The sequence below is a fragment of the Myotis myotis genome, unplaced genomic scaffold, assembly GCF_014108235.1.
Source record: "Myotis myotis isolate mMyoMyo1 unplaced genomic scaffold, mMyoMyo1.p scaffold_m19_p_19, whole genome shotgun sequence".
Taxonomy (NCBI): domain Eukaryota; kingdom Metazoa; phylum Chordata; class Mammalia; order Chiroptera; family Vespertilionidae; genus Myotis; species Myotis myotis.
In genome coordinates this window covers 11,493,204-11,517,622 of record NW_023416323.1, presented here as the reverse complement: position 1 = coordinate 11,517,622, position 24,419 = coordinate 11,493,204, and the positions used below count along the sequence as shown (strand labels likewise).

Below are 24,419 nucleotides of genomic sequence, written 5' to 3'. Positions count from 1 at the left end.
CAGCCCCTTCCTCAACAGGGCAGTCAAGAGGGAAGGGCACTACCTTCAGCCTCCTCTATGGTACGAACACCCCCACCCCCACTTTGTCATTTCTCCCGCTGGCCAGAGGGGAACATGACGCCAGTGGACATGCTATTCCAATTGGCAAGGTCACAGCTCTCTGGCCCAGCCAGGACTCCTGGGGGAGGGAAGAGCCTGTTCTTTGCCCTTACCCTGGAAGTCCAAACCCCGCGAGGACAGAAGGAGGTAGAAGCCGTAAGGTAGGGGTATTGGGGTGCCTGCAAAGGACCCTGGGGTCCAGGCCTGGCCTGTAAAAGTCTTCCGTGAACCAGGGGAACCCTCTCTGGGTCCCACAGTCCTCCTTCCCTATTCCCTGGTAGCTGGGTGCCAAGAAGCCCTTCTTGTAAGGACAGACCGACTGATCTGACCTCCCCAGACCCAGGCAGCCTCCAATATCACAGCCGCAACCGCAGAAACTGACCCGGCTTCCTCTCATCTGAGGAGGCCGCAGCCCAGCCCAGCCCAGCCCAGCCACCCTCCCGTTGTTAGTCTTGGGAGGGTCAATTGCTGAGCAAACAGGGAAGGGAAATGCTGGATTCTGCCTCTTGATCAGCCGTTACCCAGGCCTGAGGCCTCTGGGGCCCCTCAGGACTGGCTCCTTCCTGGCCCTGTGTGTGGAAGGGAGCTGGGTGGCGAGGTTTATAGAAAACCCGGGGGTTGGCCTTGGTAAATACTCAAAAAAACAAACAAACAGAAACACCTGGCCCTGAACAGGTTTCATGAACATTCACTGACCACTGACTGTGTGCTGGGCCTAGGCTAGGCCCTCCATATGTCAGAACTGCTCAGCCACCCTAAGGTGCCAGCATCAAGACCTTTAGTTTCCAGAAGAGGAAATGGAGGCTTGGGGTCATGCAGGGCGGACACTGGCAGGGCTGGGAATCCCACCCAAACCTCTGATCCCCGCATAGTGCTCTGCGCCTCAGCTCATCTCCCCTTTGGGAGGAGCAGAGCTTGGGCAGGACCTGCTCCCTTCACCTCTCTTTTTCTCCCCCAGAGACCACACCTGCTGTCCAAGGCCCCGACAAAGCAGGCAGAGACCTTCCCATGGCTGAGCTCTTGCCCCTGCTCCCTGGGGCGCCCCTGCTGACCCAGAGTCCAGACCAGGACTCACTTGTCCCCCCAGCCGAGTGGCAGAGCCAGCAGCCACAGGATGGCAGGGCTGAGGACCTGGCCTCTGAGTCCTGGAGGCTTCTGGAGGTGCCCTCCATTCAGATAACACCATCCAGTGATGGGGAGTCGCCCCACTGCACCCAGGCACTCCAGCACCTGCAGCTGCTGAGGACCCCAGACCTGGAGAGTCTGCCCCAGGACAGGTGAGACCTGGGTGGTGGGGCAGGAAAGGACTTTTCTCTTTCTAGAGCAGCGGTTCTCAACCTGTGGGTCGCCAACCTGTGGGTCGCGACCCCTTTGGGGGGTCAAAAGACCCTTTCACAGGGGTTGCCTAAGACCATCGGAAAACACATATATAATTACATATGGTTTTTGTGATTCATCACTATGCTTTAATTATGTTCAATTTGTAACAATGAAAATACATCCTGCATATTAGATATTTACATGACGATTCATAACAGTAGCAAAATTTATGAAGGAGCAACGAAAGTAATTTTATGGCTGGGGGTCACCACAACATGAGGAACTGTATTAAAGGGTTGCGGCATTAGGAAGGTTGAGAACCACTGCTCTAGAGACTCATGCTCAAGCGTGGGTTTCCTGTGGCTGTCTGCCCAGGTCGGGGCTGATGTTCATTAGGAATGTGGCCTTAGCCTGACTGGAAGTTGTAAAGTAGATGCACAAACAAAAAAAGGCAATTGAGAGAACACATTGGGACAAGCAAACCTGAGCGCAGCTGAGCGCCCAGTGTATTTCAAACTATGGATCATGACCCATTCAAAGACCATGAAACTGATGTAGTGCATTGCAATTGGCACTTTTTTTCCCCAAACAGAATTAGGATAGAATTGGAAATAACACAGCATACGAGGCATAGTGAATAAGTAAGGTTCCTTACAACTTTTGTGACATTACATATATTTCTAAGTGTGTATGGAAGCCAATATAAAGGTATTTCCTGCTGCAGCTCACAGGTAAAAAAAAAAAAAAAAAGTTTAAACAAAACTTTTGCAAAAGAACACTATTTCTGGCACAAAGAGACAGGAAGGGGGAGGTTCAAGGCTACAGGGGAAAAGAGGAAAGAGCTACATTGGCCCTGAAGAGAAATGCCCACTGTGGTTTCTTCCGCTCGTGATAAGAATTAAAGTTTATGAAGTAGAGCTCTGTGTGCCAACGTGGACAAATCTCAGAAACTGACGCTGGAGAAAGCAGGTTGTAAAATGATACAGTAGGAGCCCAACTGTGTATCTTTTTAAGACATTTAACAATAGTGCATATTACATTGCTGGTAGATGCGTCCCTCTGTGGAAAAGGATGGAAAAGTGCACAGCTTCAGGGTAGTGTGCACCTTGAGGGCAGAGGCAGAGAAATAGGGTGGGATCTGGGTCTTTGGCTGCAACTGTAATCACTTATTTCTTTAGAAAAACAAGAAAGGGTCTGAAGCAAAAATGGCAAAATGTCCACATCAATTATATATGGGTGGTGGGGACACAGATGACTGTTATATTTTTTCTTGTTTGAAACAAATAGTCCCTAATTAAAAATGTTAAAGTATTTCAAAACAAGAAACAGGCCAAGAGGGTAGTGAGACAGGGGGAGACGATGGAAGGGGGGTCTCTCTGAGATCTGAGGGTGAGAGGCGAGAACTGGGGGAAGAGCTTCCAAGCACAGGGAACTGCCAAGTGCAAAGTCTCCGGGGCAGGAACCTGTCTGGTGAGTTAGAGGAACAGCAGGGAGGCTGGGGGCTGGAGGGAGTAAGCAGGGGGGAGACAGGTGACGTCCAAGTGGTGTCTTGGGCATCAAGGCCAGGGCTTCGCTTTTAGCTGGAATGAGGTGGAGCCCCAGGAGAGCGCAGGGACCTGACGGGGCTCGCAGGCTCCCTCCGGCTGCCTGTAGGGGGCTGCCGGTGCGGGTGGGAAAGGAGCAGGAGGCAGGGAGGAGGCTGCAGTCTCCCGGAGGCAGAGGGTGGAGGCCGGGCCGGGCTGGAGGTGGAGGGGAGAAGAGTTTAGATTCTGAGTAGATTGTGTAGGTGGAGCCCGCAGGGTTTGCTGAGAGATTGGAGCGGGTGTGAGAGAAAAAGAGGAGTCAGGACAGGCTGAAGTTTGGGGGCCGCCGTCCCCCCACACGGAGATGTTGAGTCGGGCTGTCTGGAGGCTGGGGAGAGGGATGGGAATGGAGTTTTTCAAGAGGAAGGGACAGCCTCTCCTGCAGAGGGGTGGGGAGCATTCTTCTGCGGGTGCGCCAGGCCAGAGGCTGTGCGGTGGGGCTCCCATTCCGTGTTGTCCCGCAAAGGACTGCGGGGCCAACAGGCTCGGGCGGCGGCGCAGAGCGGCGCGGGTTAGGCCGCAGGGCAGGGGCGCTCTCGCTGCGGCTGCCGGCGGGGTGACTCGGCCTCTCACTCTCCATCCTTGAGGCCGGGCTTCCCAGTCTGAGAAGGGCGCTGCTGCCCTCCCCGCAGAAGCAGTGGGTCCCCAGGACGGGGCCGGTAGCTCCCGGTCACCGCACGATCCGCGCCCCGGAGGCTGGATTCCGACGGCCCGGCTGACAGCCGCCGGGCGCAAAGGGGTCCCCGCGCCCCGGCTGGGGCCTCCCGAGGACAACCCTCCCGGGCCGCGATGCCCACCCGTGCCAGCCGCCCGACTCCTCGGCTTCCCACACCCTCCCTCCACCCGCAGCCCCGCCCCGCCTCTCAGGTTCCCCCCGGGGGAGGGGGGGCTCCCGCCAGGGCGCCCTTGGAGCTGGGGACCCTCCGGCCCCAGGGGAGAGAGTGGCCGCCCGTGCCCAGGCAGCTGCCATGGCGGCGTTTCGTTCGGACCAAGCCGGCCTGTGTTGCTCCTCTCTCCCCGGTTTCTCTCTCTCCGCCTCCTCTTCCTCGCTCTGTATCTCGGGCGTCCCAGCCGCCTCTCCACTTCTCGGTCTCAACCCCCCCCCCCCCCCCGCGTCCCCAAGTCCCTCGGTCTCCACTTGGCCCTGCGGCCCCCAGCGGCCGCTGCCCCTCGGCCCGGACGGGCACCCCCGAGTCTCCCTCTCCCCGCCCCCCGCAGCGGCCCGGTCTCCGGTCTCTAGGCCCCGCCCCCCGCTCTCCGCCCCCCACCCCCACCCCGCGCCCTGGCCTCCAGGCCCCGCCCTCCGCCGGGGCCACCCCTCCCTCCGGCTCCCGGGCCGGGGGCGGCGCCGTGACGCGCGGGGCGGGGGCGGGGGCGGGCAGGGGTGCGTGACGCCGCGGCGGCCTCCGGCTGCGGAACCCTTTTGTGCGGGCGGCGGGCCGGTGGGGCGGCGGCCTGGAAGGCGCGGCGGGTGTGCTGCCGGGACGCCCAGCTCGGCCCAGCCCCGCTCAGCCGCCCGCCCTGCCCTGCCCTGCCCCGCGGCCGGGCGCGCCCGCCGCCGCATCCATGTTCGAGTAAGGACCGGCGGGGCCGGGGGCGCGCAGCCTGGGCTCGGGGGCCGGCCTGGTGGGGAGGGGCTCGCGGTCCTTGGGCGCACGCGGGACTGAGCGCCGACGGCGGGGCGCTCCGGCCTGGCTGCTGCCGCCCAGGAGCGATGCGCCAGGTTGGCGGGGCCGTCGCTGCGGGTCCCGGGCTGATTCCGCGGGAGCGCGGCCTGCGGGGTGGGCCCCGGCCCGGCCGGCTCCTGCCGGGGAGGCGAGGCGGGGCGAGCTCACCCGGGGCTCTGGACTGGGCTGGAGGCGGGCAGCTCGCAGGCCCCGAGCAGCCCCTCCGGGTCTGAGCCTCCGCCCACCGTTCTGTCGCGGGTCTGTTGGGGGGGGGGGGGGGTAGGGACTTCCAGGTAGCGGGCCGACCGCGTGCCTGGCCCCGCCGGGGTCCCGCACCCTGATGGGCCCGGTGTTTTCGAATAATCGTAGGGAAAGTTTGTGTCTGGGCGTCAGTGTCCTAGCCGGTAGGCCGCTGTGATCCTCGGGCCGCGTGTGTGTCTTTTGCCCCGAATTCCTTGTGTTCCTGTAAGGTCCCTGCGTGTGTCTGATTGTGACTCTGCGTGTGTGTCTGGGGCCCAGGCTGTAGCCCCGGCTTCCGTGGTTGTCCGTGCGACGTGTCTCATCCCAGCAGACGCTGCTGTCACGTTGGGATGGGGAGTAGGTGTGCATGTGTCTAGGTGCCTCGTGCAGACAGCTGTGACCCCCCCGCCCCCCCCCCCCCGTGTGTGTAATTTACATCTGATTCCATCTGTGGCTTCAAGTGTCACTATACGTTGACCGTGTGTGTGACTGTAATGTGTGACCATATGTGTCTGAGGCTCTGTGCTCACTCTTATGACCAACCATCTGCCTCTGAATGTGTCTATAATTTACCTCTGACCCTATTCACTCTTTTTTTTTAAAATATATTTTATTGATCTTTTACAGAGAGGAAGGGAGAGGGATAGAGAGTTAGAAACATCGATGAGAGAGAAACATCGATCAGCTGCCTCCTACACATCTCCTACTGGGGATGTGCCCGCAACCCAGGTACATGCCCTTGACGGGAATCGAACCTGGGACATCTCGGTCCGCAGGCTGACGCTCTATCCACTGAGCCAAACCGGTTTCGGCCCTATTCACTCTTTGTGCAAAAGTCAGTTACCTGGGTGTCCAAGCATGGCCACACATGTATGACTCAGACTCTCTGGGGTTGTGCCTATAATTTACCTCGGATTTCATCTTTGTGTGAAAGTTCCAGTGTGTGTCCATTTGTGACTTTGTTTTATGTATGCGCCTGGCCTTCCATGTGTGCAGCTGGGACCCTCTGAGGCTTTGTGTGTGTGAAGAGCAAGAGCAAGAGACCCCTGGTGACTCTTAGTGGGCCTGGGGCCCTCCCTCCTGAGACCTTGCAGTACGCTTGACTATTTGGAACAATAATCACAACTGCCATTGTCCCCTGGTACAGCTTGTAAAGCATGTTCCATGCACTGTATCAGTACCTGGCCTCCGTGTTGTTGAGATGGGGCCACACCCCTGGGGCCCCGTTATTCTGAGTCCTTGGCTTCTGTGCGGGTGTCAGGGTTCTCTGTCAGCAGCAGCAGCTGACGCCTCCATCCCTTGCCGTGTTAGGCAGGCCCTGGCTTTGTCTTCCCCACCACATGGCGAACACTGTGACTTCATTTCCGTAGGTTGTGCATGTGTTCGCCGAGGTCCTCTGTGACTGTCCTTTCACTGCCCGACTCTAACTGGGAATGTTGTTTGCTTTCAAGTCTTCTCTGAGATGTTCTCGTAGCTTTATGTGTGAATGTGATTTATCTGGGACTTTCTATGGTTTTCTGTAACCCTCTGCAGCCTCGTGTGTGTGTGTGTGTGTGTGTGTGTGTGTGTGTGTGTGTGTATGTGTGTAACTTCTGGGACTTTGTGGCTGCAGCATACTTTACTGCTGTGTGTAATTATGCTGGGACTCGTGGCTCTGTGTGTGACTAACATACCTGTGGTACTACTGCTGGGTGGGGGTGTGGAGCAGACTTCTTGCCGCTGTGGAGAAACGCAGTTTGCCTGGAGCTCTGGGCCTGTTTAAGCCCAGGAAGCTGGAGGTGAGGTGTCTTCAGTGGCAAAAACCCATTTCTTCTTAGTCCCCGCCCCATAACGGTACTCCAGCCACTTGGGGCTCCTCCCTCTGTCTGCTGCAGCCTGCCTGGTTGGGCAGCCTCAGGGCTGTGTCTGCCCTTGAGCACTTCCTGTTCCTCCTGCTAAGGAGCCAGATCTGGGAGCACAGGCCCGGCCCTGCTCTGTCTGTCGGTGTTAGACCTGTGACAGGTTGAGGAGGGGTCTGCAGTCAGACAAGAAGGGAGAAGATGAGGCCGGGGAGGGATGTGGTCACCTTTCCTTCAGCCCCATCCGTAGCTCACCAGTGCCCTTAGGCCAGGGGTGGGCAAACTTTTTGACTCGAGGGCCACAATGGGTTCTTAAACTGGACCGGAGGGCCGGAACAAAAGCATGGATGGAGGGTTGGTGTGAACTAATATAAATTCAAAGTAAACACCATTACATAAAAGGGTACGGTCTTTTTTTTTTTTTTTTTTTAGTTTTATTCATTTCAAACGATCCGGCGATCCGTAGTTTGCCCACGCTGCCTTAAGGTGAAGTCCAAACTCCTGCCGAGAGCCCACAGCACCTGTGGGTGGGCCTCTGCCTTCCTGTCCTCCTTCCCCAGCCCCACTGACCACCTCACTCTTAAGACCTGCTTAGCTCACTGTTCCTGCTCCCTAAACAGTCTTCGTCCCTTTGCCAGATCTCTCTTTATCCTCGGGGCTCAGCCTAAGTGTGCCCTGCACCCCTCCCACCTACTTCGCCCTCCTTTATCACTGTGGTCCTCCAACTTGAGCACGCATCAGTCTCCTGGGCCCCATCCCATCTCTGATTCAGTAGATCTGCAGTGGGTCCCAGAACCTGCATTTCTCACAACTGCCAGGTGTTGCTGGTGCTGTTGGTGTGACCAGTCAGTGAGATTATCATCCTCGTTTACATGTTTCCTTATTGATTATTCCCCAAACAGAACATCCAGACCTGCAGGCAGGGATTATACCTGGTTTGCTCACTTCTGTGTGTCCAGTGCCTAGTGCATGGCAGGTGGTCAGTGTGTAGTTAGAGAGTGAATGACTGCAGTTTGGGGTCAGTCGTGCTGAGGTGTCTTGCCATACTTGTCAGGCTCAGCATAGCATCTTCGACACAGGTGTGCTTGGCCAGTGGCAGTGGCCATGTGCTCCATCTCAGGCTGACAGTCCTTAATGATCAAATCAGAGTGCCTTCCATGTGGTGGGCTGTCTGTCTGTCCTCCAGACAGCCCTGTGAGGTTGGTACTGTTATATTCCCATTATACTCAAGAAGAAACAGGCACAAAAAATCGTTCAGAAAGCTTTAGACACTTACCCAAGGTCACCCAGGGAAGTGGCCAAACAGACCAGCTTTGGCCTCAGCCCTCAGAGGATTGCGCAAGCCATATACCTGGTTGAATCCAAATTCTGGGCAGGATGGGGGAGATGAAGAGGTGGGGAGGAAGGGATGGGAGGTAGGAAGTGTGTTTTAAATAGAGGGGAAGGGAGGTGTCTTGGAGACATGTCCATTGAGCAGAAAGCTGAAGGAGGCAAGGGAGCCCTGCAGACATCTGGGAGGAAGGGCATTTGAGCAGAGGGACTAGTCAAGGCAGGAGCTGGGGAAGAGTGAGTGAGGGGAGAGGCAATGAGAGCAACCAGCCCTGGGCTTTAGCTGGAGTGAGGTGCAGCAGGGGAGGGCTTACGAGGAGGGCCCTGACCTGCCCATGGTTCATAGGCTCCCTCTCCCTGCATGTGGGGGGAGAGGGATGGAGCAGGGACACCTAGGGAAAAGGTGTCTTTGAAAGTTTAAGAGGAGTGGTGGTGGCTTAGGTCACCATCTATTTTACTTATTTACTTACTTATTTCCACAAATTCATTTCACACGTACAGGGGACATGACTGCCTACCCTGGTCCCTGTCTTGAGCAATCCTGGGAACAGAGCAGTAACCAAGACAACAGGGAGCTTACAGATCTGTGGGGGAAATGGAGTTGTCATCACACAGTGACAGCATAGAGTAGTCAGGGCTAGGATGAGAGAAGCATAGGCAGAGTGGTTAGAGCTGGGATAGGGGCTGTGGGGGGCAGTGTCCAGGAGGGAGGAGGCGTGGAGCAAGAGTCCTGAAGGATGCATAAGAATTTGCTAGGCCAAGAAGAGAAAGGATGGTCTGAACGGAGGCAAAGAGCATGTGCTAAACCTTGGAGACAGGAGAGAAGCTTGAGGAGTCCGGGAGGTTGAGGAGCTCCTACCTCCTTCCCAGGGAGATCAAGTTCCCCCGTGTTGGAATCCTGCTCTGAATTAAATGGACAAGTGCTTTGCTGCTTTGGGCCTCAGTTTCTTCCTCTGTGAAAAGGGTATGTGTGTGATAGTCTATCAAATGCACAGCATGTTGTGGAAGAGTACATTCATCATGTGCGGAGCTGGCCATGATGTTGGGTCCTGACTCGAGTCCCTTTACAGTTCCCCAGCTGACCCCACAGCCCTGTGGCCGTTTGTGTTTATTCTGTCCTCTGAGCGTTCTGCTTGTTCTGGGGCTGTCTCCCAGCAGCAGTCTAACCCTCCGAGGCAGGAGCCTCCTCCAGTGGTATCTGCTGCTCCCGGCTCTGGGCAGCGTTTGGGTTATTCATGTAGTCACCAATGTGTATTCAGAGTTCACTACGTGCCAGGTCCAGTTTTGGGTGCTGGGGGCACAGTGGTAACCAGGACCTCCTAAAGTTCACAGTCTGGGGGAGACAATGAACCAACTGAATAAGTGATCAGGGGGAGTTTAGATGGTTGGGTGGGGCTGGGGGCCACTTGAGGAGGGCCACCAGGGGAAGACCATTTGGGTGGAATAAGACAGAGCTGCTTATGCTGGGCCTGTGGAAGGATATACGGGCACAGGGAATAGAAGTGCAGAGGCTGGAATGGGGGGAGTGACAGGGACAACACTAGGCCTTGGGTGCAAGGTAAGGACTGCTTTCAGCTGAATTGAGTTGCAGCCTGGTGAGAACTCAACCAGGAGGGCCCTGTCCTGACCTGACTCAGGTTCATAGGCCCCCTCTGGCTGTGTGGGGAGTAGATTGTAGGGGCTACTGGTGTGCCGGAGGCAGAGCCAGGGCGCTGGAGGCGGGGAAGTGGGTATATAATAGAAATAATGGAAATAGATTTTGGAAGTGGGACTTGCTAACAGATTAGAAATGAGGGGGAGCAAGAAAGAAAATGCTAGGGTTTTTAGCTCAAGCAACTGAGTGGAAAGTGGCTGCTCAATAAGTATTATATGAATGACTAATAAGTTAATTAAAAAGAATAGCAGGTATACTGAGAGTGCACTGTGTGCCAGGCTCTATTAGAAGCACTGTGCATGTATTGATTCATTTAATTCTGCAGACAACTAGATGAGAGCATGTATTTCTCACCCTTGGGTCACAGATGAGGTAACCGAGGTACAAAGAGTTAGGGAACCTGCTCTGGGCCATGCCGCTAGGAAGTAGAGTAGAATAGATGGGTGGGGATCAATGGACTGGTGGGCAGGCCTCCCAAAATAGGCCTGTCTCCACACCCCGGCTTGTTTTACCCCATAACCCCTTCTTCTTTCCCTACCCCAGTACCACCCCCCACTCTGGCCGGAGCACGCCAAGCAGCTCCCCATCTCTCCGTAAGCGGCTACAGCTCTTGCCCCCAAGCCGACCCCCGCCTGAGCCAGAACTAGGCACCATGGTGGAGAAGGGGTCAGATAGCTCCTCAGAGAAGGGTGGGGTGCCTGGGACACCCAGCACCCAGAGCCTGGGCAGCCGGAACTTCATTCGCAATAGCAAGGTTGGTGCAGGCCCAGGCCAGGTGGGGAGAGGGGTGGGAGGTGGGGAATCCAGGGGCTTGTTCTGATTCCACTCCTTTCTCTTGCAGAAGATGCAGAGCTGGTACAGTGTAAGTGTTGGGCAGAGGGACTTGCTGGAGGGCGGGGAGGGAGGGAGGAGACAGCAGTCAAGAAGTGGGAGCTGGGGTCAGCAGACCTGGGGTCATACCTCTGTTGCTACTTATGTGCTGTGTGACCTTGAGTGAATTGCTTAACCTCTCTGGGCCTCTCTCCTTGTGAAATAGTCCCAATCTTCCAAGGCTGAAGGTCACTATGAGTCGATGATGGTGGGTATGTGACATAGAGCCTGGCTTATGTGGAAATCAGTAGATGGGAGCTCTCATCATGGTTACTCTCATGTTACTGGCAGTGGAAACCAGCGTGAGCTAGACTTGAAGCCTCGGAGAGCCTGTCTGGGACAGCGGAGACTGAGGGGCTCCTGGGAGAACAGTGGGGCAGAATTGAGAGTATGAACCCCATCTGGATTCACACCTCCCAAACTTTCCCCAGATGCTGAGCCCCACGTATAAACAGCGGAATGAGGACTTCCGGAAACTGTTCAGCAAACTCCCTGAAGCCGAACGCCTCATTGTAGGTGAGGCCTGATGCCCACCTAGTCTTGGACCTGACCCTGAGCTCCCAGCTCTGCCCTCCCGACCCTCCCCGCCTCGGTGCTAGCCAGGCCAGCCGTGTGACTCAGGTGTCTGTCTGCCCATCTCTCCCTGGCCGCCTCAGATTACTCCTGTGCCTTGCAGCGTGAGATCCTCCTCCAGGGCCGCCTCTATCTTTCCGAGAACTGGATCTGTTTCTACAGCAACATCTTCCGCTGGGAGACAACAGTAAGCCAACACAGGGATGAGAAGGGGCCTCAGGGCAGGGAGGGCTCTGGCCCCTTCTGATGCACCTGTCCTTCTAGATTTCCATCCAGTTGAAGGAAGTGACATGTCTGAAGAAGGAAAAGACAGCCAAGCTGATCCCCAATGCCATCCAGATCTGCACAGAGAGCGAGAAGGTGAGTGAGAGGACCTGCTAGCAAGGCCATGTGGTCACTGATCTTAGCCAGCTCCTCCCTTCTCCCACCACCAACGCCCTGTATTTTCTGCACCCTGATCTGTGCTTGGTCTGTGGCTTTCTCTTTGTTCTTCCTGCCCCTGCCCTGGCCAAGGCTCCCATCATCTCTGACTGGATCTCAGCACCAGCCTCCTACTTCCTTAGTCCCTGCAGTCCATCCCCTCACACAGCTGCTGAGACAGGATTAATGGTAAAATTCTCCCCCCACGTATCTGCAGCTCAGATGTCCTCTCTCCTTGAAAGCCTTCCCTGACACTCCATTCTGTCCTCACGATCTTGCCTCATGGCCCCAAGATGGCTGCCTCACACCCACAGCCCAGACAGGAAAGGAAGAAGAAATGTGGCCGGGACACACACACACACACACACACACACACACACAGACACACACCCACTTCACAGCAGAATTCCCTTTGTGTTTTATTGGCCAAAAAAAGATCAGCTGACCACCCTACTGGGCAAAGGCAGCTGGGAAAGTAACCTGGGCTCCTCCCCCTCACAGCCCAATCACTCAGGACTGACCCCATCTGGAGATGTGCCTGTCTCCTGCCCTGGACTGTGAGCTCTGGGGACGGGGGCAGCGTCTGGCCCAGGGACCATTGCCGAGCTGGGCACAGGATAAACATCCTGTGGAACGAAGGAAGGAATGAATGGATGGATGTACATCAGGGTGGAGATCAGGAACGGAGCTGGATGGGGATGGAGCGTCCCTCCATCCTTCCGTGTCTTTCCCACACCCCATCTCTCTCCTGCAGCATTTCTTCACCTCGTTCGGGGCCCGGGACCGCTGCTTCCTGCTCATTTTCCGCCTCTGGCAGAATGCGCTGCTTGAAAAGGTGGGCCTGGATGAGGCCTGGGTGGGGGGTGGGGAGACTTATGGGTGGGCCACGGGGACCATGGAGCCAGAGGTGCCAGAACTGCAGGACCGCTCAGCTCTTCTCCATGAGTATCTGGCCCCACATATTGGCAGCTTCCTGCATAGCCACCATGAGGGGCCACCATGGGCTCTAGCACCAGACCTTGCTCACTAGAAATATGCATCCATGGCCCCTTGTTCACCATACTGGTTTTATATATGTGGCAGCAAATCTGATCTGAGCTAATAATGTGGTTATTATCCTGTGTGTCAGCACTGCATACTCGAACTTTCTGCTACGATGGAAGTGTTCTCTGTCTGTGCTGCCCATTAGGGTAGCCGCTGGCCAAGAGCCTGCTGAACTCTTGAAAAGTAGCTAGTGTGATTGAGGATCTGCACTTTTAATTAATTTAAACATAAGTGGTCATGCGTGCCTATTGCCTAGCACAGGTCTAACTCTCACTATGACTATTCATGTGTTTCAGGACAAAAAGCTATTACTGTGCATGACTGGAGTACAGCTTAGATGTGATCAATATAAAGTTATAGTGTCCAATATAGAATCTGCCAGTGACTCTCGAACTTTATAATTTCAGAACCCTTTACACTCATTAAAATAATTGTAGACTCCAAGAACGTTTGTGTGAGTAGGTTATACCTAGTGATATTTACTGTATTAGAAATTGAAACTGGGACGTTTTTAAGCATAAGAATACACAAGCACGCATTGCATTAGCCACCAGAAAAATGACAGCATGGCCTGTCATAGCCTCTGGAAAAGTCCATTGTATACTCATGAGAAAATAAAAGTGAAAAGCTCAGTAACATCTTATACTACTAGTAATACTTACTATACTTGTGAAATAATTTTGATCTCATGAACCCCCAGAAAGGGCTCAGGGGACCCCCAGAAATCTCTGGGTCACACTTTGAGAACCTCTGACATACAGTGCACTGGATATTCAATATACTAGCTTTTATCATGGGCACTCTACTATCGTTCTTAAATCCCAAATCTTAATTTTGAATCATATCTTGCCCCAAAGGTTTTGAGTTAGGGACTTTAAATTTTTACTTACTGTAATCTGATAGCCCATTGAGTGCTAGCTGAGCCGGCTCTCCTGGAATGCCCACTGTGGTTGCATAAGTTTACATTGGATGCATTTGGCTGCAAGTGGCTGAAATGCCAACCAAACAATGGTTTAAGAAACAGATACTGGATTATTTCATAAGGTAATAATAGCTAACACTTCTGGTGCTAAGTGCCAGGCACTGATCTGAGCATTACATGAATTGACTCATTTAATCTTCAAACCACCCTATGAGGCAGTATGGGTTATTATCTTTACTTCACCAGTGAGGCATGGAGGGATAGACTTGCCCCTGGTCACATGGGCTTTTATGTGACAGTCAGGTTCTGGACTCCACTCATCCACTGCGTCACCTAATGCTCATGTAATGACAGGTCTGGAGGCAGGTGGCCCAGGGTGGGTTTGAAGGCTTTCCTATGTTATCAGGATCCCAAGCTCTTGTCCATTTTTCCATACTCTCAACTTCTGCATGTTAATGTTTTATTCACATGCTTGTTGCCTCGTGGTTACAAAGTGGCTGCTACAGCTCCAGGCATCATGCCCTCATATAAGTGTCCTAAACATGAAGGAGAAAAGGGGTGAATAGAAAGTGGAATTTCCTTTATCAGGGAGGAAAAGCCTCCTTCAGCAGATTTCTCTTTCTATTTCTTTAGCTAGAACTGGGTCACATGACTGCTTTCAGATGCAAAGGAAGCTGGGTTTGTGGCAAAGGAAAGATGAATTGGCTGGAGAAGATTTTCACCCCAAACAAATCAGAGTTCTGCTGGCAGGGAGGGAGGGTGGCTAGATGTCAGGTTGGCATGGCTCATGGTCTGCTGCTGCTGGCTATAGCTCCTTAAAGGCCCAGACCCGCTCCTCCAGCAGTGCTGTGCTCATGCCTGTCCTCTCAGGGGCAGCTCCAGTCACTAGGGGCAAGCGTGCTGGGGCAGGGGCTCAAGACAGGGGACAGCACAGTGTCAAAGTCTGTAAGAAGGGGAAGACAGAGGAGGGTTCCAAGCTCAGGCCCCGAAGCCAGATTGCCAGGGCTGGAGTTCCAGACCCATCACTGAGGAGCTGAGGGACCTGGATAAGTCACTGAACGCCATCTGTAAAAGGAATACTGTCCCTACTTCATAGCAGCCAGAGTTGGGCTCAAAATAAGTGCTAGTCTGTGTCATTTCTTATGGGGCAGGGTTGTCAAGTGGTTAGCTCAGGGTGCTAGACCAGCCCCTGGGATCACATCTCAGCACTGCCACTTGGGCACCTCTGTGCCTCAGAGTCATTGTCTTAAAACGACGATTAATGCACCAACTTTACAGAATTGTTTTAAAGACTCAGTAAGTTAACTCGTGTGAAGGAATGGGAATGCCTGGCATATGGTAACAGCTCAGTGAGTGTCTGCTGCTGCTGCTGCTATCATTATTACTGTTACTACTGTTTTGTTATTGTCATCTACCCCTTCTGTCCATGGGTAGCTGAAAGGCCAGGGCTCCTGAGAACACTGGAGAAATGGGTGGGGGCAGGACAGCGTGGGGGGTTGGAGCAGAGGTTCTGGAGGCTGGCTGGGTTTGAATCCCTGACCTCGTGCGCATGACTTCTCCTCCCTGGGCCTTGTAGTCTCTGTAAACTGGGACCCTTGACCTGTAGCTGTGTGAATATTGTGAAAACTGAGGGGAAAGTCCTGGGCACACTGACTCCTCCTCCCCAGGGCTGCCTTGGGGCTGAGATCTAGGATGGAAGACCATGCTGCCCCCTGTGGGCACTGGGGGAACTGCTGAGGCTGGTGGGGACGGGTGGGAAGGGCTCTGGCCTGGGAGAGGTGGAGGCCAGCCCCCTTACGTCCTGCCTGCCCAGACGCTGAGTCCCCGCGAGCTCTGGCACCTGGTGCATCAGTGCTACGGCTCAGAGCTGGGCCTCACCAGCGAGGATGAGGACTATGTCTGCCCCTTGCAGCTGAATGGTCTGGGGTGAGTCAAAGGTTGACAACTGGTTCCGGGGTTGGGGGAGACAGGAGGGGCTGCGTACAGAGCTCCTGGACTCCTGGGTGGACCGAGGTGGGTGTATGGGGCTCAGGGATACAGTGACCTCATCCCCTCCCTTTCATTGCAGGAGCCCCAAGGAAGTAGGAGATGTGATTGCCCTAAGTGACATCACCCCCTCAGGGGCAGCCGACCACAGCCAGGAGCCAAGCCCAGTGGGTTTGCGCCGTGGCCACATCACCCCCAACCTTTCCCGAGCCAGCAGTGATGCAGACCATGGGGTGAGCAGGAGGGTGAAAGAGAGAGGAGGGCGCTGAGGGGGAGAGACAGGCGAAGGTTAGAGGTGCTGTTGGGGAGAGGGACAGGCTAGGGGAAAAGGAGGGCATGGTCAGAGGGACAGAGAAGTGGATGGAGGGGTAAGAGGGGATGGATGGAAAGATAGGATGGAGCTTGGGAGTGGGCAAGGAAACTAGGGGCAGGCAAAGGAGAGACAGACAGATGGAAAGAGTGAGAGACAGAAAACGCAAGAGAGAGATGGATGGATAAGTTAGGATATAGGCAAGGCATGGACAGGACAGACGGATAGGTCAGGCATAAGAAAGCTTATGGCCCAGGCATCCAAGATAAGCCTGGAAGGGGCTCTCAGCCCTTGTCTTGGTGGCCCTAGGGCCTCTGCTATAAGCCCTCCATATACATGTGACCTCCAGGAATTGGTTTTCTTACAGTCTTGAATTCTAATGGCCGATGTGGGCACACAGGAGGCCCTCAGGCTGGGATGGAGGTGGGACAAGGCTGGATTAAGCCATTCTCTGCAGGCAGAGGAGGACAAAGAGGAGCAGACGGACAGACAGCCAGATGCCTCTTCTAGCCAGACAGTGACTCCAGTGGCTGAACCCCCAAGCGCAGAGCCCACCCTACCTGATGGACCCACTTCCTTGGGCCCCTTGAACTTGCTGCCCAGTGAGGAGCTGTTGACGGACACGAGTAACTCCTCCTCATCCACGGGGGAGGAAGGTGAGGCAGGTGGCCTGAATCATTTGTTTCAGTTGCATGTGACAGCCTTACTCAGTCTGGTATAAACAAGGATTTGCTAGCTCAGTGGACAAACAACAATCCAGGGAGTGGGCAGGTGAGGCATTCAAATGGTGTTGTTAGACACCTGGTATCTTCAGTTCTGCTTTAAAGGTAGCAGGGCAGGGTGGATAGGAGCACAGACTCTGAAGCCAGATTGCTAGGGTTCAAATTCTGGCTACAGTGGTTCCTAGCTATGTAACCTGGGTGAATTATTTAACCTCTGTGAGCCTCATTTCCCCCATCTGAAAAATTGGATAAGCACTAATAATATTCACTTCGTGGGGTTGTTGTTAAAAGAATTAAATGAGTTAATACGAGCAAAGTGCTTGGGCCAGTTAGTATTAGCTATCATCATCATCATCTCCATTTCTCTGCACCAACTTCGTTTCCAGGCAGCTTCTCCTCTTGTGGGAGCAGAGGGAGCCCCTGCCCTGCTCCTGAGAAGCCTGGAGAAGGAAAAGATGCTTCCCAGTGGCTGTACTGAAAGCTCTGGGGTGGGCTCTGAGCGGAGAGTGAGCCAACGCCTGAGCTAATCAATGTGGCTGCCTGAGGTCGCACACTCCCCTCTGAAGCCATCCCTGGCTGCTTGGTCTGGGTCGCACCCACCCCTCTGAACCAATCGCTGGTTGCCTGGGATCACACATATCCCTGAACCGATCACTGTGGCCAAGAGCCACAGGCCAATGAGCCTGTGATGGCTGGAAACGCAGTTGGCTGGGCCTCTGTGATTGTCCTGGTGGCTCTGATTGTCTGGGCCTAGGGCACACGCCACCCTAAAGCCACCCCTGGGGCACAGGGGGCGAGGAGTGTGCTGTGTCACAGGGTCCACTCTGGTCTAGGAGGCTAGGCCCGCCCATCCACTCCACAGGCCAGGAGTGGGGGGAGTGGTCACCACGGAATCCGAGGAACCACTCTGAGAAAGGAGGAGCGCAGGGGCCTCATTCGCTGCCCTTGTGTGTGGCCCACAGACCTGGCCGCCCTGCTCCCCGACCTCTCCGGCCGCCTCCTCATCAATTCCGTCTTCCACGTGGGTGCCGAGCGGCTCCAGCAGATGCTCTTCTCAGACTCGTCCTTCCTGCAGGGCTTCCTGGAGCAGTGCAAGTTCACAGGTCAGGGCTGAGGTCCCCAGGCACAGGGAGGGTGGGGAGGACCAGCCCGAGACAGGCACTGCTGTGCAGGTGGGGTGTGGTAAGGTGCGGGGGTTAAAACAGCAGCCATGAGACCAGAGTGGGCTGCCTCTTACTAGCAGGGTTCCAGCCTGTCTGTGCCTCAGTTTCTTCTGCTTGATAGAGGTATGATAATAGTACCTGTCTTAACAGGGTCTCAGGAGAGTTAAATGAGTTAATACTAAAAAAGTGCCTAGAACAGTAACCGACAGTACACATTTCATAAATATGATGTAATGATCATACATTTAGTGCCCACTCTATGCAGAGACCAGGACAGATGTACCCAGAATCTAGTAAGAATGAGAGGAAATAGATTCTCACACAAATAGGGTGAGTGTCAGAAGGGTAGCTGAGATCTGAGAAGTATCTGGAAAGGCTGCTGGAAGGATGTGAAATTGAAACTAAGGCCTGAAGGAGGAACTTTTCCAGGGAAAGGAGAGGAGGTGGGGGACAGGGACCCAGGAAGCCTGCTGATGCCCTGAGGCTAGAGGCAGGCACTGTGAGAAACGCCTTGAGGCTGGGCCCCTGTGACCAGGTGTGGCACGGGAAGCCACAGCAGCAGGTAAAGTGCAAGGGTTGACCATGAGACCAGCAGAGGAGTTCAGGAGTCAGATGGGGGCGGGAGTGTCCAGGCCCAGGGCTCTGGGGAGAGCCTGGAGGACAGTTGGACCACCCCTGAGATAGGGCTCCAGAGGATGGGCAGGTTTGAAGGGATGCTGAAGCCAATGTGGGGTCCAGGGGTCCAGGGAACTTTCTGGGGAAGGGGTTCAGGAGGTCACAGGATCCTAGGTCTGAGGCTTAGGGGAGAAGCCAGGACTGGGACAGAGAGGGAAACTGAGGCAGCAGGAATGGATGAGACAGCCTCAGGAGAGGTGAGAAGTGTAGAGAGGGGAAAGGTTCCTGCCATCATCAACATATAAGGTTTTAAACGTCTCAAGGAAGGTGGGGTAGGCACTAAGGTGGGGACATGGAGGAAGGGCAGGTTTAGGGGCAAGGCTTACAGCCTATGGACAAAGGGCTGGAGAATAGTTTCCTCATTCTGCTCTTCCTGCCCCAGACGTGACCTTGAGCCCCTGGAGTGGGGACAGCAAGTGCCATCAGCGCCGAGTGCTGACCTACACCATTCCCATCAGCAACCCGTTGGGTCCCAAAAGCGCCTCGGTGGTCGAGACGCAGGTGAGCCAACAGGTGGCCAGCTGGGTTGGGTGGCCAGGTGGGGCAGCCCTGACTCCCTCCCTTGTCCCTGCAGACTCTGTTCCGGCGCGGCCCACAGGCGGGCGGGTGTGTGGTAGACTCGGAGGTGCTGACGCAGGGCATCCCTTACCAGGACTACTTTTACACTGCCCACCGCTACTGCATCCTGGGCCTTGCCCGGAACAAGGCCCGTCTCCGGTGAGCAGTTGCCTCCACCTGATGCCCTGGTGGTTCCAGAGCCTCTACACCCCACTCTCCCCAGCCAGAGTCAGCAGCAGAAAGTTGGTTGCTACCCTGGCAGGCAGAAGTGTTGGTCCCTAAGGGGCCAGGTACATCAGAGGTGTTTGGCCTGAGCTTCTAAGGATGGCGCTGTGGTTGACCAGGATGGGGAAATGGGGAGAAGTAGGTTTGGGGAAGATCAGGAGCTCAGTTGGGGACGTGTTAAGCTATCTTAGACCCCCATGTAGAGGTGCATGCAGCAGCGAGATGGAAGAGGTTCAAGGCTGAAGAGGGTATTAAGCCTCAGTTTGGGTGGGCAGTGCTGAGGCAGCACTTATGGATGGGAGACCTGCCAAGGTAGTGGGTAGACAGAGAAGGGTTTATGGGCTGACTGGCCAGCGCTTCTGGTGAGCAGGGATCATGGGGAAGCCATGGGTGGGTGGGGGCAGGGTGTCTGATTTGTCTATGGGTGTACGGCCCTCTCTGAATTAGGGGGAAAGCACCCCCAGGAATGGGGCAGGGCAGCAAGGCTGGAGTCAGACCCCAACCCCTTACCTCATTCCTCCACCCCAGAGTGTCCTCTGAGATCCGCTACCGGAAGCAGCCCTGGAGCCTGGTGAAGTCTCTCATTGAGAAGAACTCGTGGAGTGGCATTGAGGATTACTTCCACCACCTGGGTAGGGGACAGAGCCCGACAGGACTGGGGAGGGGGCGTGGCCAGGCTCAGACCTTCAGAGCGCTCTTTGTGTCCGCAGAGCGGGAGCTTGCCAAGGCCGAGAAACTATCCCTGGAGGAAGGCGGGAAGGACACCCGGGGATTGCTGTCAGGCCTGCGGAGGCGGAAGCGGCCCCTGAGCTGGAGGGGTCACGGTGATGGGCCCCAGCACCCGGACCCAGACCCCTGCATCCGGGCTGGCATGCACACCTCAGGTGTGTCCCTCAGGCCTGGGCAGGGCAGGCGGAGGAGGGGGGCCCCTGGGGAGGCCTAGATGAGTCTCTCTGACTCCGAGTTGCTCTCCCACAGGCTCCCTCAGCTCCCGCTTCTCAGAACCGTCCGTGGACCAGGGTCCCGGGACAGGCATCCCCAGTGCCCTGGTGCTCATCAGCGTTGTGTGAGTAAGGAGGCTGGGCTTTGGGGTCAGACAGGCCTGGATCTGCATCTTGTCTGTGTGACCATGGCCTCAGTAGGCCTCAGCTTGAGTGGGAGTGTGTGCTCATCTCATAGCAAGGATAAAAGGTGTTGCTGTCTGGGATGTGCCCTGCAGAGCTCCGTGCACAGTGCGCTGCTCTGTTTATCGTGGAGAAGCCTTCCTGCTGGGAGAGGGACACCCCGGGACTCTGGGAGGTTAGAGGGACCTGACCTCCCCCAGGGGGCAGGGAGGGCTTTCTGGAGGGGCAGGTACCCAAATGAGGTGAAATTAGGTGAACCAGGAGAGATGCAAAAGAAGCAATTATGCTACACATTGTGTTCATGTTTTCTGTGCCTAACCCTAAGCTGGATGATGCTGGGGACACAGTAGTTACCAACAGCTCTGGGGGAGACAATCCTGGCACCAGACCACAGTGAAGGGGAAACACAGGCAGAGGGGACAGGGCTGGGATGGGAGGGCCTGGGAGGCCAACGGAGGCTTCCTCCAGGCGGGATCGGTGGGCAGTTAGGGAAGGCTCCTGGGACAGAAGAGGACTCCTCAGCTGAGGCCCCAGAGGGTTAGGCAGGGAGCCCACATGCAAAGGTCTGGAGGCGTGGGGGGCAAGACACCGAGGAAATGGAGGTGAGATCCTGTGAACTTTAGGGGTGAGCATCAGATCGCACTCAGCCTGTCTGGGCCTGGGGTGAGGAGGGTGGGGTGGGTAGGATGGGCTGGGCAGTTCTCATTTCTTTGTTTCCCCTCACTGCCTCCTCAGGATCTGTGTGAGGTAGGGTCCTGGCCCTCCCCTCCCCTCCCTTCCCCTCCCCTCCCCTCTCACCTCTGGCTGCAGCTTCTCTGTTCTCCGCCCTTGGCTCTCCCAGGGAAGTGATTTGGTGGACGTTTAAGGGTGTGGGCTTCAGACCGGATGAGAACCCTGACTTGGCTGCTTCTACACTGTGTGACCCTGGACGTGTCTCCCCTCTCTGCGTCTTAACTTCCTCCTCTGTAAGGGGGGAGTCGTTGTGTCCTTTCAAGTTGTGTGTGTGCCCAACTCGTGACCTCTGTCCCCTGCCCCCAGCCTCATCGTCCTCATCGCCCTCAACATCCTCCTTTTTTACCGCCTCTGGTCCCTGGAGAGGACAGCCCACACCTTCGAGTCCTGGCACAGTCTGGCCCTGGCCAAGGAGTGAGTGGGTACCCTGAGGGGGTTGGGAGCTTGGGCAGGTCGGGGGAGGCCAGAACTCCACTCAGGCCCTGTTCCCCCAACAGCAAGTTCCCCCAGACGGCTGCAGAGTGGGCGGAGGTCCTGGCTCTGCAGAAGCAGTTCCACAGCGTCGAGGTGCACAAGTGGCGGCAGATCCTGCGGGCCTCGGTAGAGCTCCTGGACGAGGTGTGGCCCGGGGCTGTGGGACCCTGCACTCACCCCCAGGAGGCGGCAGGTGCCTCTGGGCCTCAGTTTCCTCCTCCATAAAATGAGGAGGCCATTTGTAGTCCCCCACCCTCCAGGGTTGCCCAAAAAATCAGCAGAATGGAAAAATAGAATGTACTGGCTCTCATCCTGCGTCCAGCTGCTAAATGGCAGTAAGAATTGATCTCTGCTACCATATTTTGACTGCCCCGCCCCCCAGGTTTGGCTTAGTTTTGGGCATCCTCTCCCCCAGGATGACCAGGTGGTACCTGCAGCTCTAAGCTGACAAAGGAAAGTGCTCACTCTCACCGGCTGCTGGGGTCATGTGCCCACCCCTGAACCAGTCACGGCGGCCAGGGGTGGGCCAGGCTTGGTCCCTGAGTCCCTCCCCGACTTGGGGTGACTAAGGGATCACGTAAGGGTGGGAGAAAAGTTCTCCAAAGGATACTGGGGTCTCACCTCTAGAAGGGGTGCCCCATATACCCCCTATAGTTCAGGGGCAGCATCTATTCAGAAGGCCAGGCTTAAATTCCGGTGTGTGACTTGGGGCCTTGGCTTCGTCCTCTGTAAATGGGATAGTAATTGACGGTACCTCAAAGGCTGTTATGAGGATTAAATGAGTTCAAATTGGAATAGTGCCAAGTTCATAGCAAACACTGTGTTTGCTGTTAGTACTGCAATCCCAGTGCTAGGCACACAGCAGGTGCTCAGTAAAGTGGTGGCTCAGCACAAATTTGAGACACCTGGGGTAAGTGCCCAATGTGGGGAGCGGGTGTGGGAAGCTGGGGAGCAGCTGGCGTTGGCTGGGCACCCAAGGGTATCTGAGTGTAAGTTGGTTGGTGACTGAACATCGTGTCTGGTCACTATGGGCCATAATGCTGAGGCTTACTAGGGGCCTCATTGCACCCTGAAATTATGCTCGAACAGATAAGCTCACTCTGGGAAAGGCCATAGGACAGGGTAGAGGGGTGTGAAGCTCAGAGAGGAGGGCAGAGCCTTGCCATCCTCAGCTAAATTCTTGTTATTTCCCTCTCACATTGCTATGGGCACAGAGTTGACTTTTCAAATGTATGCTAACAGCAGACACTGATCAAGCTGGGCTGTTCTCAGAGTCAAAATGACCAACTGCTTTGCTTCTCATGGCCAGCCCCTGAGGGAGGTGCTCCTATCCCCCCCTGTAATAGATAGGGATGCTGAGGTATGGAGCGATTCAACTTGCCCAAGGTTGCGCAGCCGGGAATAAGAGTAACCTGTGTGCCAGGTCCTAGGTGTTCCCCCGTCAGAACCCTGAAATAACCTGGTGCAGTGGGTATGTTACTGAACCATCTTGCAGCTGAGGCACCTGGGACGGGTAAGGGGCTTGCCCAAGGTTATTCAGTAAGTAGCGGAGGCCGGACTTGAACCCAGGCCATCTGGGCCCCTTCCATCTGCTGCCTGTAAGAAGTGAAGCTGGGTACAGGATGGCTCCGCTTATGTAACACGGTGACCCTGGCAAGGGGACATGGCCTCTCTGGACCTTCAGTTCCTCAACTGCAGAGTGGGGAGTGCTATCACCCCTCTCAGCATTCACCTCTTCCCCCAGATGAAGTTCTCGCTGGAGAAGCTGCATCAAGGCATCACTGTGTCAGACCCCCCCTTCGACTCCCAGCCACGGTCCGACGACAGCTTCTCCTGAGGACGCCAGGTCACACAGTCACTCCCCCAAATGGACAGATGGACACAGAACCTCGGTGACCACTGCTGGCACGGTGTGAGCACCAGGAACCTCCTGCCCACCCATCCCAGTGGTCCCGCTAGGGGCCATGCAGACATGGGACCACAGAACCGAGATGCACTTTAGACCAGCGTGTGCGAGTCCAGCTGCCTTTGCCTGCCCAGCCAGGGAGCTGGCCTGGTCTTTGGCAGGCCCCCTGCTAACTTATTTTGCCCTGCCGGGGTTGTGGGGGCACCTCCTGGGGTGCATGATTCCCTCAGCTCTGGGTTTAATGTATTTATTTGGGCTGACAGAGTCCTAATAAAGGGTTGGAAATGGCTGTGGCTGTGCCTATGGAATGGGCGGGAGCCTCCTGTTGCACTCGGATCCCATGCGCCAGGGAAGGGGGTCTGTCCATTTCCTGGGACGATAGTCACTGACATGACCTGAAATTCCCGAGCATCTCACACAAGCTGTGCATCATCAGGGTCCAGTGTGGGGCTCGTAGGACAGACTCTAATGCCTGGCGGCCTGGGTTCAGATCCTCCCTCTGGTACTTAAGCAGGCATGTAACCTGGAGCCGGTCAGGCTCCTCCAGCTTTAGTTTTGTCTTCTGTCCAGTGGGCAGAAGAATAGCCCCAGTCTCCCAGGGTTGTTCGAAGTGAGTGGGTCTCGAACTTAAGCTATATCAGAATCTCCTGGAGGGCAGATCGCCAGACCCCCCGGCAAAGTGTGATTCAGCAGGTCTGGGGTGGGCCAACAGCCTGTACTGTCAGCAAGTTCCCAGGTGATTCTGATGATACTTGTCTAGGGATCCCACTTTGAGAACTGCTTTGTGAGGATGCAAGGAGTTAATAAATGTGGTCACTTATGATAGGGTACTAAGTAATGTTACTCAGAAAAATGAAGGGGGAAGAAGTAACTCGTGTAGTGAGCACCAAGTGCATACCAGGCTGATGTTCTTAATTTAATTCTTGCCTTGGCTCTATGAGATGGAGACAAATAGTTACATGCCTGAGGCCCTTCAGTAGGAAGG

The 24,419-nt window shown here is 55.4% G+C and overlaps 1 protein-coding gene across 8 annotated transcripts; it reads left to right on the top strand.

Moving 5' to 3' along the window:
* The first annotated feature begins 243 nt into the window (after positions 1-243).
* On the top strand, positions 244-23,723 carry GRAMD1A (GRAM domain containing 1A). Of its 8 annotated transcripts, XM_036345926.1 has the most exons (21): positions 246-260; positions 1,058-1,376; positions 10,274-10,484; positions 10,572-10,592; positions 11,032-11,116; positions 11,257-11,360; positions 11,438-11,533; positions 12,348-12,428; positions 15,373-15,485; positions 15,628-15,778; positions 16,313-16,511; positions 17,540-17,680; positions 18,798-18,916; positions 18,990-19,132; positions 19,727-19,830; positions 19,909-20,082; positions 20,177-20,264; positions 21,058-21,069; positions 21,361-21,468; positions 21,552-21,672; positions 23,273-23,723. In XM_036345926.1, the coding sequence occupies exons 2-21, from the start codon at positions 1,108-1,110 to the stop codon at positions 23,363-23,365; spliced, it is 2,433 nt and encodes an 810-aa protein (XP_036201819.1). In that variant the 5' UTR covers positions 246-260; positions 1,058-1,107; the 3' UTR covers positions 23,366-23,723. The 8 variants fall into 8 exon arrangements, with proteins under 8 accessions (XP_036201821.1, XP_036201819.1, XP_036201820.1 ...); XM_036345929.1 differs by lacking the exons at positions 246-260; positions 1,058-1,376 and adding an exon at positions 4,382-4,576; XM_036345928.1 differs by lacking the exons at positions 21,058-21,069; positions 21,552-21,672 and having other exon boundaries at positions 244-260.
* Positions 23,724-24,419: the final 696 nt, after the last annotated feature.